Source organism: Sphaerodactylus townsendi, linkage group LG06, assembly GCF_021028975.2.
Source record: "Sphaerodactylus townsendi isolate TG3544 linkage group LG06, MPM_Stown_v2.3, whole genome shotgun sequence".
NCBI classification, from domain to species: Eukaryota; Metazoa; Chordata; class Lepidosauria; order Squamata; family Sphaerodactylidae; genus Sphaerodactylus; species Sphaerodactylus townsendi.
Genome location: NC_059430.1, coordinates 53,524,056 through 53,542,951, shown reverse-complemented (window position 1 = coordinate 53,542,951; position 18,896 = coordinate 53,524,056). Strand labels below are relative to the sequence as shown.

At 41.9% G+C, this 18,896-nt stretch overlaps 1 protein-coding gene across 2 annotated transcripts in view; it reads left to right on the top strand.

Moving 5' to 3' along the window:
- Window positions 1-1,246: 1,246 nt before the first annotated feature.
- Window positions 1,247-18,896, top strand: part of ACSS3 (acyl-CoA synthetase short chain family member 3) — a 36,805-nt gene continuing 19,155 nt past the window's right edge. For both annotated transcript variants that reach the window (XM_048502143.1, XM_048502144.1), the window contains exons 1-9: window positions 1,247-1,673; window positions 5,847-5,991; window positions 7,122-7,310; window positions 11,226-11,360; window positions 11,654-11,794; window positions 14,345-14,425; window positions 14,507-14,602; window positions 15,436-15,587; window positions 16,924-17,027. In XM_048502143.1, coding sequence (XP_048358100.1) covers window positions 1,336-1,673; window positions 5,847-5,991; window positions 7,122-7,310; window positions 11,226-11,360; window positions 11,654-11,794; window positions 14,345-14,425; window positions 14,507-14,602; window positions 15,436-15,587; window positions 16,924-17,027 — 1,381 coding nt within the window. In that variant the 5' untranslated portion in view covers window positions 1,247-1,335. The remainder of the gene's footprint in view (window positions 1,674-5,846; window positions 5,992-7,121; window positions 7,311-11,225; window positions 11,361-11,653; window positions 11,795-14,344; window positions 14,426-14,506; window positions 14,603-15,435; window positions 15,588-16,923; window positions 17,028-18,896) is intronic.

The following is an 18,896-nucleotide window of genomic DNA, read 5'->3' as shown; positions in this document are numbered from 1 at the left end:
ACCAAACCTGGGATGTATTATCAGGAGAGTCTCTTACTGATACCACCCAGGTTTTGTGAAGTTTGGTCCAGGGGGTCCAAAGCTATGGACTCCCAAAGAGAGTGCCCCATCCTCCATTGTTTTCAATGGGAGCTAATAGAAGATGGGGGCTACACCTTTGAGGGTCCATAACTTTGGACCCCCTGAACCAAACTTCACCAAACCTGGGTGGTATCATTAGGAGAGACTCCTAAAGATAGCCTGAAAGTTTGGTGCTTCTAGCTTAACAATTGCACCCCTGACAGCAGGCACCCCCCAATTTTTCCAGATTCTTGTTTTAAATCCACCCTCTTCAGCATGGATTTAAAGGGATAATCTGAGGTCCTCAGTTTAGAAGAAGAAGAAGAGTTTGGATTTATATCCTCCCTTTCTCTCCTGTAGGAGACTCAAAGGGGTTTACAATCTCCTTGCCCTTGCTCCCTCACAACAAACACCCTGTGAGGTTGGTGGAGCTGAGAGAGCTCCGAAAAGCTGTGACTAGCCCAAAGTCACCCAGCTGGCATGTGTGGGAGTGCACAGGCTAATCTGAATTCCTCAGATAAGTCTTCACAGTTCAAGTGGCAGAGCAGGGAAACCCGGTTCCTCCAGATTAGAATGCACCTGACCCAGGTAGTATCATCAGGAGAGTCCCCCAAACAATCCCTGAAAGTTTGGAGCTGCTAGCGCTAGCCCAAACAATGCGCCCCCTGCAGGCCCAAAACCTAAAAAGCTCTAAAATGTTTTTAAAACCCACAAACGGGTGGGCGGAGCTTCCGACATGAATGGGGGGGGGGGGGGTTTCCAAACCCGAGAACCCCCCCTTACCTACGTGCATGGGGGAGAACGAAGCGTTTTGCCAAAGGGAGGAAAGTGGAGAAAATGGAAAATATCTAAATTAGGCCAAGTATTTCCAGGTCCTTGATCAACATGGCATAATAAAAACTCGACGGGGGACGCGGTTTGCCTGAGGTTCTATGACAGCAAAGTCGCTGAAGACAAAATTGCAGCGGGTACAGAAATGCAAGACTTGTGCAATATTCAATTCTCAGCTTCCTGCCTGGAGAGGGTTTGAGAGCCAACAGCAAAGCCCGGACTGGAGCCACTGTTGGCATTTATTTGCAAAACAAAGTGCCCTGGGGAAAGTAGCAAGGCTTATTGCTCAGGATTCCAGCTCGGCTCTTTCTAGTATCTTTTGTCGAACCTGAGTACGCTAGTTCTTGGAGAACCAGGGAGACAGGCTTGGAAGTATTGCGTCTCTCCTTTTCCGCCATTCTTTCGGGGCCAGTCTGGGTCGGGGTGTGAATCTCTTCGGAGAACATGAGCGTCCCGTGCCGTAGAGTTTTCTTGCAGAAAGTAGTGTGCAGAAGGCCAGCCTGCTGGCGGTGGGACGTCGGACTCAGGAACGTGGTCCGGCATAGCCAGGCACTTGCTGCGGTGCGTTTCCTGACCCCCTGGGCTGGGGGTCGATCGCCAGCCCGACTCCTGAAATCTTCTTTCTCTACACGGGCAGCCGCTCCTGCAGGCGACTATGAGACCGTTTTCAGGGCGTCGGTGGAGGAGCCCGAAAAAATGTGGGCAGAGGCGGCTCAGGGCATCGAGTGGCACAAACACTGGACCAAAACCATGGAGAGAAAGGACCCCTATAACACCTCCTGGTGAGTGGCCGACGAAACGATTGCTGAGCTCTTGTCTGGGCCACGCCATGAAAGCGTTAAAGATAAATGATCGAGTCACTTAATTCTCTCCTCCCTTGCTTTGATTCGAATATATTAACACGCTTCTGCCCCCTCCTGAAAGACATTCATTACCCTTAATGGCAGTAGTATTCAACAGGTGCCTATTAAAGCCATGGCTGTACGAAAATAAGTGGCACGACTTCTAAGAATAAGGCAGATATTAGAAAGGGAGATGATTTGAATGAGCTTGAAACCTAAATTTCAATCATATAGCCCTCAAAGAGGGGATGTAATAAAAGAAATGGCAGCAGGATTGCCGATTGGAATCAGTAGGGATGGCTGGAAGGCCTATTTGAAATAATGGGAACTAGGAATGCCAATTGACTTGCAGAGGCTCCATTGAAATACATTGCAGCACAAAAAAGGTAGCAAAGAAAATGCAGAATGGATTTCAGTGAAGGTCTCTGGGCCCATATAGACTGCCCTGAGACTGGAATGACAGCCCTTGAGAACAGAATTTGTGCTATGGGACAGCAATGATAATTCCTTCAGTAGACTGACAGTCCTTGGAAACAGAACCTGTGGTCTGGGACTGAAATGACAGGTCACATACCAGAATGACAACTCTTGGGAACAGAATCTGTGCTCTGTGGATGGAATGACAGCCCTCACAGTAGAATGGAAGCCCCTGGGGAACAGAATTTGTGTTCTGCGACAGGCAGGATAGTAGGTGACTGATTATTAGTTGTAAAGAGAAAAGCCCTGTGCATAAAATGCTTGATATATCATATAAATACCAACTGATAGTACTTGCTGAATCCTGCAGATTTGTAAAAAATCATTCTTATTTCAACATTTGTGTGCAGATAATATTTTCCATCTCTTGCTGAACCATAGCTTTCTAATAAAGGTCACAACAGTTTCAGGATAAAAATATCTTTTTATAGAAAGAATCAGGTCTCAGTAATAATTTTTTGACTATCTGCTGCCTTATTCATAAAAGGTGAATGCCATTATTTTCTCTCCTTTGTCCCCAGCAACTTGGTACAGCTTGAAAACCTGGTTTGCTTCCAGCACCACCTAATCAGATTTAATCTGCAGCTCATCTGTTTTTCCTTTTAAGATGACAATAACTGACTTTGGTCTGTGCACACTGTGCCTTGAAACAATTGTTATTCTCTCTCTCTCTCTCTCTCTCTCTCTTTCTCTCTCTGTGTGTATATAAACATCATATTACTTATGGTGATGCCTGGTGAGGTTTTCAAGGCAAGAGATATTCAGTTGGTTTGCCATAGCCTGCCTCTGCATCATCACCCTGGTATTCTTTAGGGTTTCCCATCCAAATACTTGCCAGAATTGACCCTGGGCTATACAAGTCAGGGTTTATTTGTTGTATTAGTGAACAATTCTAGAGAACTCTAAAGCTTGCATTCTGTTTTGTATTGCACACTGTGTTGTGATTCATGCTGTATATGGTATTTTGATTGGCACCATGGGTTGTTCCTCAGTGGTACTGGAAATGGACTATGGCTCAGTGGTAGAGGTTCTTTGTGACATACAAAAAGTCTCAGCATCAGTTCCCAGCATTTCCTGTAAAAGGTGTCAGATATTAGGTGATGTGAAAGACCTCTGCCTCAAACCCTGAGGAGACAACACTGTCTTTGATGGACCAAGGATCTAATTCAATATAAGGCAGTTTCATTTGTTCATGGATTTTTGTTTTGGACCTTTTATTAGACACACAAAAATATTTTGTTAATTGCTGTATTACAAGACTATGCAACTGGATTTGTGCTTGATCAGTGGGGTTCGTAGTAGGAAGACAAAACACTTAAAAAGAGCCATAAAAAGTCTTCTGTTAGTCTGGGTATTTCTGAAAGGTAGGACAGATATCACAGCTTTAACATCTGGATTGTATATATATATGATGTGATCCAGGAACTGTTAGGTAGCATTATATATGGGCTGTGTGTAAGTGCTTATTCATAAATTCGCACAGGGCAGGATAACATTTATTTATTTATTTTACAAAATGTGTACTTCATCTTTCATCCTCATAAAGCTCCCCAAGGTGGCTAATAAATTAAAATATACATAATGGAATCACATCTTAAAAAACATAAAAGTAAATGAGTGCATCATAAAAAACAAGAGGTAAAGTGCACGCATGAAAACATAAAAACAGTAATTAAACTGAGTAGGTAGCAGGGATGACTGAGAGAACGTCAAATAAGAATGTTTTCATTTGTTGGGAAAGATGGTGACAGAAAGGAACAGATGAGTCTCTTCAAGGGGAGGGAAGTTCTACAGCTAGTTGACTGCCATTCTGGCGAGCAGGTGCTAAATATACACACATTAGCCTTTATTGGCATAATCAGAAAGCAAATCGGTAGTAAAAGCAAAAAAGCCCCAAAAGGACCATAACAGATAAAGGTGCTAAATATGGTGGGGAACTTCTCATGTATCTAAATAATATGCTCTTCTGTGCATCATTGATATGAGTTCAGAATTCCCTGTGACCTGCCCAATGAGGTAAGGAATTCAGAGTAGGAAATTCAGTGGCAGGATCGAAGGTCGAAGAGATTAGAATCTTAATTGATCCATTTTGAGTCTTCCTCCTTTCAGGAGCAGTGATTAAGACATTGGAAATTTGGGATTGATTTTAATTAGGCATTGTGGAACCTTCTCCCTGTAAAACCTTTAATTCAAAGCAACGCTTCACTCCCGTTTTCTTAAAATAGGGCAGTAGCTGCAGGTATCTGCTCCCCTTTTGCTCTTCAGCTCATTAACCTAAAATATAGGGAAATATTGTGAAATGAATGATACAGGAAAACACTGTAATTACTGCTGCAGTTGTATAGGCTGTTCCTACGTTTTGGCCAAATGGATGTTATATAGGTGGTGGAATCAGTGCAGTCTGAATACAGACATGATGTGGGCCCCCAAAACCCATATATACAGATATATTATAGGTTAGGTCTCCCAAATTTTTAGATTTCCTCTATAAAGTAGCTCTTAATAAATGTTTTTGGTAAATAACTGGCCTCTTGAAGTATTGATCTTGTTAGCCATGGTCAAGGTTAGAATTAGACAGTGATTAACCCGAACTAATCATCCAGCCAACTTTGTTCTAATTGGGACAACTTGGGCAGAACAGCTATGCTTAATAGCTAGTGAATATTTTTGTCTTGGAGGTAAAGGCACTGTTTAAGAGAATCTAGCATGAATTATCCCAGTGTCTAATATCACTCAGCTGCTTATGTATTAGACTACCAACAAACCCTTAGAACAGGGGTGAACAAAAATATTTTTAATTAAAGAAAAATGTAGAACCCTGCCCCACCCCTAGAGTATGAAGAGGCACTTGAAAGTTTGATATATGCTAAATGCAAGGAATATTTTTTCTTTGTCAACTCAATTCACATGTTTACGTTTCATTTTAAAACCAACACCACACGCTGTGGTTTGTAGTTGACCTAGATTTGAATTGTTATTGACACCGATTGCAGTTGACTTAGAAAGGTGTAACTGTACCTTGGATGTACTGTACTTAGGGTGTTACTGTACAGGCAGCCCAATCCAAAGGAGTGGGCTGGTAGACTGGCAGTCAGAGACAGCACTGCAGCAGAGCACTTGCGCTGCCTCCAGTGGGGTTTCAGGTAGTGGAGGAAGTGGGGGGGATTAACCCCCTCTCAACCATCTGAAAAATCCCATTGGGAACACCGACTTACATCACATTTTTGGTGGCATGTCAGCTGCTGGCACAGGATGTACTCCTGGGCTGAAAGTCCTTTAGGAGCTATGCCCCCAGGAATGCCCCTGGAACACCCTCTGCATACCAACGGAAGTTATTGAGGCAGAGGCCTGCCACTGCAGGGCCAAAGTTCTCGGTTTGAGTAAGTCCGTCTATACTGTCATCCATGCTACTTTGCACAGTGCTAGTGCCATGGCCACTGGTGCAATCCTTCCTCTTCTTCCTGTGCAGTTTCGCTCCTCACCCCCTTTGGATTGGACAGATGGCACAGATTTAAGTTTGATCTTGATTGAGGAATTGCAGAAGAGAAATCAGAATATAATGTTTTAGCAGTTCCTCAACAAATACTTTTACTTCATTGAGGAAGTTTTCTTATAATGGCTTTATTTTTCTTCTAGGTTTGTTGGGGGAGAGCTGAATATTTGTTATAATGCTGTAGATCGCCATGTTTTGAATGGACAAGGAGACCAGATTGCTATAATTCATGACAGTCCTGTAACAAATACTAAAGAGGCTATAACTTACAAAGAAGTTCTCAAACAGGTGTGTTCCATGCATATTTTCAACAGGCAAATGCCAAACTGGAGGAATTTCTTATAACGTATTAGAAACATTCCAGATGTAGAGAATAATTTTTTCTTATCTACATACCAGTGTTACAATGTCATTGTCAAGCTACATTATATTTCTCACATACAGTTTAATTTTTTGAGTGCTTATTTCTGAACGTCACCATATGTTGCACTGAGAGGTGCCTATTTCAGGGGTCTGTAAAATCAAACCCCTTGGTCCAATTCACTTGAAACTTGGGAGGTCTCAGATTATGGGGAGGAATATGTTTTGACAAGTTTGATTCCATTTTCTTTATGAATTGCTGTTCTAGAGGGTTAGGGTTAGGGTTAGGGTTAGGGTCTAGAATTGCTGTTCTAGACCCTCCAGTAGGTTCCTTATTGAAAATAATGGTTTGAAAGCTCTGGCACCTGAAAAACAACATGAATTTTGATGTATTGTTGAAGGCTTTCACGACCGGATTCAACTGGTTCTGGTGGGTTTTCTGGGACATGGCCACATAACCCGGAAGACCCACTAGAACGAACATGAATTTTAATCCCAAGCCACTGATATCCTACACAAATACAAACAATTATTGGCAACCCCCACCCCCTCAGGTATGAAAGTATGATAGAATTCACTATTGGTAATAATTTATTTTCACATATTGAAACATTGTTAACTTTAATTTCTTGTTTGTTCCAAATTCACTGATGCTTTGGTTTTACTTCAGTTTTGGTTAGCTTGTGGCAGATTTATGGCAATAATTTCTTTTTATTTACATTAAATATTACTAATTCCAGAGCATTTTTTAAAAAGTAAAATGCCTTTTCAGATACACATGGATCCTTTTAATCAAACTGTCATATCAATTGTTGAAGGCTTTCATGGCCAGAATCACTGGGGTGCTGTGTTGTTTCCGGGCTGTATGGCCGTGTTCTAGCAGCATTCTCTCCTGACGTTTCGCCTTTTCAGATTCTCTGAAGATGCCAGCTACAGATGCAGGCAAAATGTCAGGAGAGAATGCTGCTAAAACACGGCCATACAGCCCAGAAACCACACAGCACCCTGTCATATCAATTATTATAACCATCTCTAACTTTAAAACATTACATCCACAGGTATCCAAGCTAGCTGGAGTCATGGTGAACCATGGTGTGAAGAAAGGAGATACTGTTGTTATCTACATGCCCATGATTCCGGAGACAATATACACTATGTTAGCATGTGCAAGAATTGGAGCCATACATAGCCTAATTTTTGGTGGGTTTGCTTCAAAAGAACTCTCTACTCGTATTGATCATGCCAAGGTAACAAATATTTTTGTACAGGTTTTTAGAGGGACAGATTTAATTTTGGAGTGTTATAAATAGCCTCTTGCCCCCTGACATACAAAGGCAAGTGTCAGGACTGTTTCATTTCTCCGAATCCCCTGGTTCCCGCTGCTGCAAAGGACCACCCACTCGCACACTCCATATATTCTGGAACTGAGGGCGAGAACCCTCAGTTCCAGCACCCTGTAGCTAGGGCGACACAGTTCAATAAAGTTCGTTCATTTTTTTATAAAGTCGACTTCGTTTGAGTGTGTTCAGCCTTACAGGCAAGAGATGATATAGACTATGGTATACTCTTTGCCACATCAAGATTGACATAGAATTGTAAATTCATCTGCAACTTCCTGGACCTTCTTTGTTGTAGAATGCTCTGCTTGGGTCCTAGCACCTACCTTGTTCTGTCCTGCCCCACTCCTGTTTGAACACAAATTAAAAAATCACCCTTGCAACTTTGTAGGAGATGAAGGATTAGCTGAGGGAGAGCCATAAAAAGTTACATTTTACTTTTCCCGCCTCCCGCCCTCCACCTTAGAGCTCTTACTTTCCTTTTCCTCCAAATGTACAGTCTTCTTGTGTACACTCCTGCCGGCTTCACATCACGCATGTGTGTAGCTACACAGCTTCCTGTTGATAAATGTTGCACTTTCCTGTGTCTCTTTCCCTATTAGATTTGTTCTCTAGGCCATAGTGTGGTCTGCCCTGTGAGCTTTTGCCTGCCCCAAACTACTCCTGTTCTACAAGGTGTGGAATACCTGCCGGCATGTGGCCCATGACTGATTTTTCACCTTTTGAATTCCTTGCTGTAGACCCCTGGTGATTCTGTATGGATCAGATACTCACAACATTTCCCTTGATACACTTCACTGCTGTTTATCTAGATTTCAGTGTTCAGTGTTCCTTTCAGTAGGCACCTGGCCAGTTAGTGAAAGATCACTACTGTTTTGGGTGGATCACTGTCTAGATTGGAGAGTGTCCTGCAGGAATGATGTAGAACTTAAGCTAGCAGCACCTTTCATTCAGAATTGTGAGGCAGTGCATGGGATACCTCTGTGGTGTAGAACATAAATTATGTGTCATTCTTAGTGAATTCTAGAGGTAAATAAAACAGTCTGAAATGAACAACAGTTTTGCCCATTAAGTTAATATGCTACCCTAAATTACTAATAATCCTTGCTGTTTAAGAGTGTAATCCAAGGTGGGGGACTGAATAGAGTCTTGGAAGTGGCACAGAGTTGTGCCAACATTAGTGCTCTCTCCATAGGCGTAAGGGGTGAATACACTGATGGAGGAACTAGTATGCTGGCAGCAGGGTGCTGTGCATCTGTGCAGCACCCAAACTCGAAAGTTGCCATGCATGCCAGTGCTCTTTTGTTGCCGGACCCTGAGTGGGTGGGTGTGGTCCAGGGATGTTCCTAAATGCATTCCTGGAGGTATTCCCAGTGTAGTTTTGGCCCAGGAATGCCTCCTTTTTGCAGTGCAGACTTACACTACCAAAAGGATGGTGTAAATTATTCCTGGTGGCCCGGGAGATAAGAGGTTTTTCTTTTCTCCTTCTCCCCCAGCGCCCAAACCACCAAGCTCCTGTTTGGATTGGATGCTTTTCTTCTTTTTTGAAATATTTCCACTAAATTTCTTTATTAAATATTTCCACTTAATATTTCAGCATGTTGTCCCCATCAAATGGATATCTTCAGATATCATAGTGGATATACATTTTCATTCTCCCTTTACAAACATTCAGGAATCATACAGTTAATTTAAAGGACTCTGTCAGAAGTACTTGCTTCTAAGTCAATGCTTGCGTGATTTTACTAACACGATATCTTCAAGAGCTATCAGTGTAAGCAGAACGGAAATTAACCCTTTTTCAGAAACCCTGGGAAAATGTCTATATTAGCTCCCACATAAAATTGGGTTGTGTGAGATTCTTCAATGTAGTCTCTTTCTGCCTCATTCATGAAGCTATTTTCAAAGGTGAATCTTATCTAATGAAAACAATTATTTTCCCATCCTGCTTACAGAACAACACATGCATTGTATAATTTTTTTTATATTCTCTTGAATTTTAAATAGTTCTGGGAACACTACATAAACCTGCCACTGATAATTATTATCTTATCAGGTACCTGAAGTCTAAAAGGTATTATAAAGTGAATGGTGATTAAAGATGTGGAATTGAAGCATGGGTTTTTCTTTCTATCTGTTGACTAATGTGTCTTCAGTTTTTGTATTCCTATAGTTGATGAATGCATGTCTGATGCAGTTTTATTGTAATACTAGCTGCAAAACCCATTGAAGGGGGAGATGCAATGGGCCCTTCCAAGGGGAGGGGGCAAGCAAGCATCCCCCCCACATACAATGGGTTGCTTGGGTTGAGGGAGGAACCAGGAGGGTGTTTGTGGGCTGGCAGAACTGCAGGCACTAAGACACCTCTGCTTCACTGACTGAGTTGGGCTTCTAGGAGTGGGAGGGTGTTTAGAGGCTGGTGGAACAGCATGCACTAATGTGCCTCTGCTCCACTGGCTGGGTTGGCCTTTTGGGGGTGGGAGGGAACCATGAGGGTATTTAGAAGTGAGTGGAGCAGCACAAGGCATCTCTGCTCTGCCAGCTGGGTTGGGGTTTTGGGTGGGGGTGGGGGACCCGGGAGGGTGTGTGGAGGCTGGCAGACAGCAGGTGCCAAGGTGTGTCTGCTGGCTGGACTGGGTTTTTTTTGGGGGGGGGGGAACCAGGAGGGTGTTTGGAGGCCACGGAGTAATGGGCACCAAGGCACCTCTGCTCCGCAGGCTGGATTTCTGGGGGTGGAAGGGAACCAGGAGAGTGTGCCCCTTGTGCCATCAGAAGGGGGCAAACATGTGCTGCCTCCAGGTTGCAATTCCCCCCCGGGATTATCTTTTATTTATTTATTTATTGTTTGGACTTTTATACCACCCCATCCCAAGTTCTTTGGGTGTTTAAGGTTGTGAACCATTTGAAAGCCTCCAGTATTGTCAGGAGTATAAATACATTTAAAAACTTTCTTTCCATTTTAAGGAAATGAATGCTGCATTCTGAATAAAATGTAACTGACATGTTTATGTACAAGAGCCCCTCCCATCTGAAGACATACTAAGTACAGAACCAGCGTGGTGTAGTGGTTAAGAGCAGGTTCACTCTAAGCTGGGGAACTGGGTTTGATTCCCTGCTCTGCCACTTGAGCTGTGGACGCTTATCTGGGAAACTTGATTAACTTGGGCATTCCAACACATGCCAGCTGGGTGACCTTGGCTTAGTCACAGCTCTTTGGAGCTCTCTCAGCCCCACCCATCTCACAGGTGTTTGTCATGAGAGGGAAGGAAAAGGAGATTGTAAGCCCCTTTGAGTTTCCTACAGGAGAGAAAGGGAGGATATAAATCCAAACTCTTCTTCTACATAGTAAGACAACTCACTAGTACTTCTATGTAAGACAACTAATATATCCAGTACTATTAAGGGCATACTAAAACAGGTGTGAAATAATTTATTTCTCTCTGCTCTTGAGCATAAAAATATTCATACTCTACATATAACTATATGAAGTATGATTTTTTTAAAATGCTCAGGAATCTTCTGAGCAGAGGGAAAAGAAGTTGTTTCTCACTTGTCTTATGAGTTCTCTATTCTGAAAGGCTTGTGTAATTTATATTTACATCACATTTCAGTTCTCAGAATGTTACTAGGGGATCTGATTTAGATATGTTTGTGTGTATGATTTTAATGTGGGATTCGTTCAAGATTCTAATCCAGAATTAAATTGAAAAACAAGACAGGTATATTGCTTATATGCCCTTATACATTGCACCAACATAAACATTTTCACCCTCTTTTAAAAAGAAAATAATGTTTTAGTGTATAATTCTTTTTTATTTCTTTCAGCCCAAACTCATTGTAACATCAACTTTTGGAATAGAACCTGGACGGAGAGTTGAATATGTGCCACTTTTAGAAAAAGCATTGCAGATGATAAAACACCAACCTGAAAGAATTCTGATTTACAACCGTCCTAATATGGTAGATTTGCAGTTAATAATTTTCATATAAATTCTTGTACATTTTATTTCTGAATGTTTTAATTGGAATATTTCATTTCTTCAGATTTGAAATACCATTTAATTATTGTCATATCAAGACCTTTATGGTTCATTGACTTGAAGTATAGTATTTTGTATTTTTCAAAATAGCTGTCAAAACTCTGTGGCTATGAGCTTTGATATATTTGATGTCTCCATTTAACACTAGCTGAACATTTTTGAACCACTGTTTTCATAAACTACAGTTGCAGTATTATATCCTTTGGTGTGCAGGGAATTGTCCCTCTTACTCAAGGACGGGACATTGACTGGCAAGAAGAAATGGCAAAAGCAAAGCCATGTGACTGCATCCCTGTTCTTTCAGACCACCCACTATATATTCTTTATACATCGGGAACAACTGGCACCCCAAAGGTAGGCTCTGTCTTTCAGTTTAAGTATCTGTGACCAAATGATATTTTATTCTGCATGAGAGACTGTTTAATTAAAAGTCTGAAAATATTTTCCCAAAGCTTACTAGTAATAGAAGATGAGCATGGTTGGCACTGACTTTAATCCCATCAGGTCATATTTAATTGCTCTTAATTTACTATGAAATATTTTATCAGTGGACATTTGAGGCATTTGTATTTCCTATCTCTAACCTGGCCTACAATTCATCTTGTGTGATGTACCTGAAGATTCCAGCTGGTCAGAAAATCACACTCTGTTCACAGAGGATATAACCATATCAACACCCGAACCGAAGACCAAATCCAGAGTGTGACCGGCTTCTTGTGTGGGACCAGAATTTAATAAGGAGAAGCCCAACGTTGCCATGGATGACATCAGGTCCACAGCCACTGAACATGAGGTGGCATCCATATGGACATTGAAGTCCCCCAGAACAATAACCTTGGGAAACCGCAATGCCCAATCAGCAACCACCTCCAGGAGCTGTGACAGGCTGTTTGCTGGTGCACTAGGCAACCAGTACACCAGGAAAACAGCCAACTTCTCCACGGTCTCCCACACTAAACTGGCACACTCCATACCGATGATCTTTGGGACAGGGAGTGCCCTGAAAGGGATTGAATTCTGGATGAACATCACTAAGCCCCCCGGCCCTGTGTTCGTGGTTGGTGGATGCACGTGAAACCTGGGGGTGTAGCCTCGCAAAAGGTGACAGTCTTGCCATCACCTACCCAGGTCTCTGTGATACATGCCAGGTCCATCCCTTGAGCTCTGAGATAATCTTGTAGTGTCACGGTCTTATTGTTGGTGGACCTGGCACTAACCAACACCAATGACGAAGCAGAGTGATCCCTGAACCCACAACCCTCATCTTTGGGGATAGGTCGGAGGTCAGAGGGGGGCTGGGCATACCAGTATCGTTGCCCTCCTCTCTCATATGGCCTTTGCCTACCATCATAAATCCCCCGTCCTGATAGGACTGAGATCCCTTGCCCCAGTGGCGCCATCCCAGGTCCCCCTCACTATCTTCTACCCACTGCTTCCAGCTATGATATCTCTGTTGGTACTAGTAAATAAATAACTCCACAATGCCTAACCCTAACTACACTAGAATACAAAAATAGAGGCCAAGGCTGAGTCAAATACAAATAATGGCACTAATAAATCCTAACTGAATCCTTAACCATACTGCCCTCTGCAACTAGAAGTTAAGCCTAATATACTAACCTATATGACACCATATGACTCTGTACTGTGCTGTATATGGTTAACATCAAGGATCTAAATTCCTGAGTAGAAATGGCACATAGATGAGACTGATAAAATCTACTGTAACTGAAGAAATAAACAAAATAATCTCACTGTTAATAAGAAGCGAGAGGGATGATTATAGTAACTGAAACTTGCGTGAGCTGAATAAGAATGAACAGGAAAATTGATATAAGCTGTTCTTGAAGAAAGGCTGAAAATTCCTTTAGATGCTAAAAGGAAGTTCTAGTTACTTGATGGGCAGATTACATATCTGTCTGATGAAAGCTGTTGGTAGTTGGTACTCCTCAAAGAAAAGTTTATGTAGGGGAGTTGATTTTAGATGTGGCATATGCTGGTATGTGTCCCTTGCGTGACTTTCATTTCAGATATTAGGGTTGAATCCAGACTGAATTGGCAAATTACCAGTTTTCCCCTTTCTACTGAAGTCATTCCTCATATAGGGTCTCCTATCTCCCAGGATCCATATTTTGTGGAAATAAATGGGCTGGAGTGGGAGGAGGGGTTGGCAAGAAAGTTCTGTACTGCTGATGAAAAAAATTGGTCTAGACCTAACCCTTTCGAAGAGTCTATATCTGACAAATACGCTCGTCACTCACTTATATATTTGGCTGGTTGTATTTCATTTAACATCTGATGCAACAAGTTAGGGTATATTCAGACAGGTCACAGTTAAGTACACTATCAGGGTTAAGAAACTGTCTGAAGGAAAGGTACTTGGTTTTTTCTTCTGATGTGGTGATCCTGGCAAGCTTTGTGCTTCTTTGAATGACTCTGTGGGAATTGATAGTATTGAAACAGTATTCCTGTTCTTTGATCTGTCCATGCCTTCTGCACCATTTAGGCTGAGAATCACTGTGCTTTATTCTGTTCCCTGAATCATCATATGGATTTTGTATATACACTTTATATCCACAATAAGATCAGGGACCTAAATGTACTACATTGCCTTAGTTGTGGCAAGAAGAAATGGGATTTCATTTTCAGCACATTTTCCAAGACATGAATTCCAAGGCATGTCAACTATGTTCTATTTTAGAAGAACAAGTTTTTGCTCTCAGGACTGCAGAAATAAGCCCACAGTGGACAGTGTTACAGGTTCTGATATTTCTCTCCTATAAACTAAAGGGAGAAGTAATAATTGCCTTTGTAAGTAATAGTAACAGTAATCTTCCTGATGAGAAGAAATTTCAATGCATATTATTCACAATTGATATTAATTTCAAATTACTTCTCATTTAGGGTGTTGTTAGACCAACAGGTGGCTATGCAGTTATGTTAAATTGGACCATGTCAGCTGTATATGGACTTCAACCAAAAGAGGTAATTTGAATTTGTATGCGACTTTATAATTATGGGGATTTTATCTGAATATTCTGTTTCTAATTTTTTTCTTAATTGTAGGTTTGGTGGGCAGCTTCCGATTTAGGCTGGGTGGTTGGCCATTCTTACATTTGTTATGGCCCTTTGCTACATGGGAATACAACTGTTTTATATGAGGTAATTGCTTGATTTACTTCTGTTTTTAAGTATTGCTTTATTTTTTCAGATTTTAGAGATATGCTGTTCTTAAAAACATGCACCGTGTAACTTGCTAGACTTAGCTCAGATGATAGTACAATACTACATAACTATATGATGCTTTTTGAATGAAGATATTTGGGATGTAATGGCAATCAAGATCTTTATATGGGTGTGAGTGTTGGGGTGAGGAAAGGTGTGGGGAGGAACGCAGGGCCATCTGCAGGCCTGGCATTACTTTGGAGGGTGTGGGGAAGGTGGGGGGGAGTGCCAGCCATATCGTTGTTGGCGGTGGGGGGAGGCAGAAGGGTTTAAGGGGCCCATAGAGCAGGCCACTGTTCTGCAGGTCGGAAGAAATTGAATGTCCTCACCAGCAGAACTCCACCAATGGAGGACCAGGACTCACTTTGTGAATCCTGCTCCCCCATTGGTGGAGGGTTCATTGTCAGACATTCGATTGCTTAGCCTTTTATTGTTTAGGATGATGCCATTGACTTGGACATTGCTTACTGAATATATTTCCTGTTCCTGTGCCACTACACAGTCCTCAGCAGTATCGGCCTAAACATTTGACACACTTATTTTAAATATTGGGCTTGCTTTCTATTGGTGTGTTGCTGAGAGTGCAATGAGTCAAAGCTGAGGCATTTGACATACAGCAAAGGAATAATTTTCTCATATTTGTACCAAGGGATGGCTTGAATATGCTGCTCACAAGTCAATAATACCACTGTTCCATTCAGAGCTTAACGTATGAAAGAATCATGGAACACTTTTACCTCCTGACAGCTTTAAAACAAATCTCTCCATAGGGAAAGCCCGTGGGAACTCCAGATGCTGGTGCTTTTTTCCGTGTTCTGGCAGAACATGGAGTAGCCGCCTTTTTTACTGCACCGACTGCTATTAGAGCCATCCGTCAGCAGGACCCTGAGGCTGCCTTGGGGAAGCAGCACAACCTGACAAAGTGAGCTTCAGCTATAGCAGAAGTGTATTTACTATTAGAAACAAGGACAAAAAGGATTATATAGTGAGTTCAGCAAACCATGAAAGTGCTAAAATGAATGGTCTGATAACTGCCACATAAGTGTGCATGCATAAGTATTATGCCAGTTTACAGGTATTTCTTTCTGTTCTCTTGTCCAGCAGTAGGTCTATCTTCAATGTCCTGAGGTCAGGATGAGGTACTGTTGCTGCTGTTTCTAAGCCCAGAATTGTTAAAGCCAGCACAATGTAGTGATTGGCGTACTGAGCTAGGATTGGCAAGACCCAGGTATAACTCTACTCAGCCACAAGTATGCGTCCTTGGACTGGATATTGTCATCCTAATCTGCCCCAAGGGATTGTGAGGATAAAATGGAGGAAAAGAGTATGATGAGTGCTGCCCTAAGCTTCCTTCAGGAGAGGGAGGATAAAAATTAAGCAAACAAGCAAATTTTTGAAAAGTATGCATTTTAGGGTTATTGGGTGCTGCCAAATTTGCCAAAAAATACCTTTTCAGATTTTTTTGACCAGAAAAAAGCACCCTTTAACAGAACTAAAAAAAATCAAACCCGAAAAAAAATTAGCTTACAAAAAAACTTTTTAGAGATAGTTGCAGCTACTGTTAAAAGAAAGCAAATTTTTTAAAAAATGCTTCTGCCCATTTGCCAACCATTTAAATAAATGCCCACACTGTAGTTTGCAGAGCATTTAGGGGGGCTGTTTTTTAAAGGTAGAGACACCAAATTTTCAGTGTAGCTGCTGGTGACTTTCATTAGAAGAACCCTTTAGTATAAAGTTCATTCAAGGAGGAGGTAAAAATTGCCTAGTTTTATAAAAAGAAATTGTGTAGAACTTTTATTGGCCCCCATCCCCCCCCCCCCCATATGCTGCAAATTTGGTGCCTCTATCTTAAAAACATATCAGTCTCCCTAGAGCCCTGGATAGGATTTGCAGTAGGGGATAATTAAGCTGATTTTTTTGGAATTCCTGGGAAAAGCAAAACAAAAACGCCCTCTCCCACCATACCATTATGAGGGCTCAACTTTTTCCAGGCATCTGGACAAATTTTCAGATCTGATATACCCCAATTCCCCCTCACCCCAAAAAATCACCCCTCATACTCAGTGAGCTCCATATTTGACAAAAACCATTTGAACTATTTGATTAATCCCACAACTGCTTATAGCTGTACTCTGAATTTCTCATCATTAATCTGAGAATGGTTAGATACAGACAGAAGAAACCCCTCCCTTACCCTATGATTGCTGTCAATAAACAAATATTGTGGAGTAATTTGTAAATACTGCTATTTAATGTAGGTTCCGAACATTGTTTGTAGCTGGTGAGCGATGTGATGTGGATACATTAGAATGGTGCAAAAAAATCTTCAGGGTTCCAGTTTTGGATCACTGGTGGCAAACTGGTAAGTTCTCCCGTGGTGGCAAACCTTTGGCACTCCAGATGCTATGAACTACAATTCCCATCAGCCCCTGCCAGCATGGCCAACCCTAATAGACCCTGGTTACACAAACAGAGCTTAAGCCATAGAGAACAATGGAATAGAATTACCATATTTCCCAGAGTATGATCCGTATATAAGTTGAGGGAGGCTTTTTCAGCCTAAAAAAAGGGCTGAAAAACATGACTTATACGCGAGTATATACGGTAGGTAGATTAATTATATAGGCATATGATACATAGATCTCAGGCATGCATTTTGTTTCAGATTAGCCAACTCATTGATGATAGGTTTGCTTCCTTTTTGCTGTGTGCTACAGTTTTAACGCCTGATGAAAGAATTTAGGATCTTTTATCCTCAGGATGGGGCAAAGCAGTACAAAACAACTCTCCTCAACTGGTTGTCAGAAACCATGTGGAAAGAAGGGGCTTCCTAAAATCCCAAAGGCCTACTATTTGTCTTCCTCCCCATTCTGAATGCGCCTGAAAATATGTAGAAGATAGTCCACACAATCTCCAGTAAAAACCACTGGTCTAGAAGTTAATAAAATAGATGTACTGGGTATAAATGCATTGGTGCCTCTAGGTGGGATGAAGGATGACCCCATAGTTTAGAGAGACACCAAGTTATGCAGAGATATGAGCGAGGGCTGTGAATGAATTCTACCTTCATACTGTTAGTGACTCTTGGCAGTAAGCAGAGCATGCAGCAGTAAGCTGTAATCCTTCAGAGACTTATTAGAACTGCCTGCTGTACTTCAGCCGGAGGGGCATATTGCACACCTCATGGCCTGAGTCCTATGAGACCAATGAGCCTATTTTTTAAAAATGAACAAATACCTTTAATTGAGAAACATTTGACAACATTTGACATAAAAGAGAAACATTTGACAACACACCTATTAAAAGCTGTATAGAGCTGCACGCTTTCATGGCCTTACTTTCATGCAAGAGTCCTGCATTCAAAACAAGCAGTTCATAATAGCTTTCGGCTCAAGTGCCTTAAGTTACAAATGACTTGAGTGACCCCAGCAAGGGCTTTTAAGTCAAATGAGAAGAGCAGGTGGTTTGTCATTGCCCTGCTTTGCGAAGTTTCCCTTGGTAGCCTCACATTCAACTACGAACCCTGCTGAGCTGGTATAGATCAGCGATACCATGCTGCTTTCATGTCCTCGATGCTTCTACACCACTCCTGGTGGATTGTGGGATATGATGGTGTGGTGACATGTGGTGTGGTGACATACTATTCTCAGGCCTGCTATCTGGCTTGCCTTGTTTTTAGCTTTCACCTTCCTTTCCCACTCTTTCGCATCCCCCCCACCCCCCACCCCCCACCCCCGCCCGAGGCCCTGCATTCTAGACTGGCAGTGCTTGGTAGTTAGAGATAAGGATGCTTTCCTGTGTGACCCTCAGAGCTAACTAACATGAACAACTTAATGCTTCTCCTCAGCTTTCACCCACCTGTGAAGGAGGGGAAGGGAGGGGTTTCTTCTCTCTGTTTCTAACCCTATCCTTCCCAGGCTCTCCAGATCTGGCTATGGAGAATTATGGTTATTCACCTTGCATAAAACATCAATAAAACTGCCATTATCATTTCTGGACTCTTTGGTATCTAATGACAGGCAACCTACAGCTGTGTTCCCTCCCATACGTTTCTGTAACATCCTTGAAAATAATCTTTGCGTAAAATATACTAACTAGTCATAGTACTATTAATTACCTGATATTTATTCTCTGGACATTTGGGTTCTGTTTCTCTCCAAATCAATTTTGTTGGCCACTGATAACATCAGGTTCACTCAGTTTTTCTCTGTATTGTTTTTCTTCTTATACA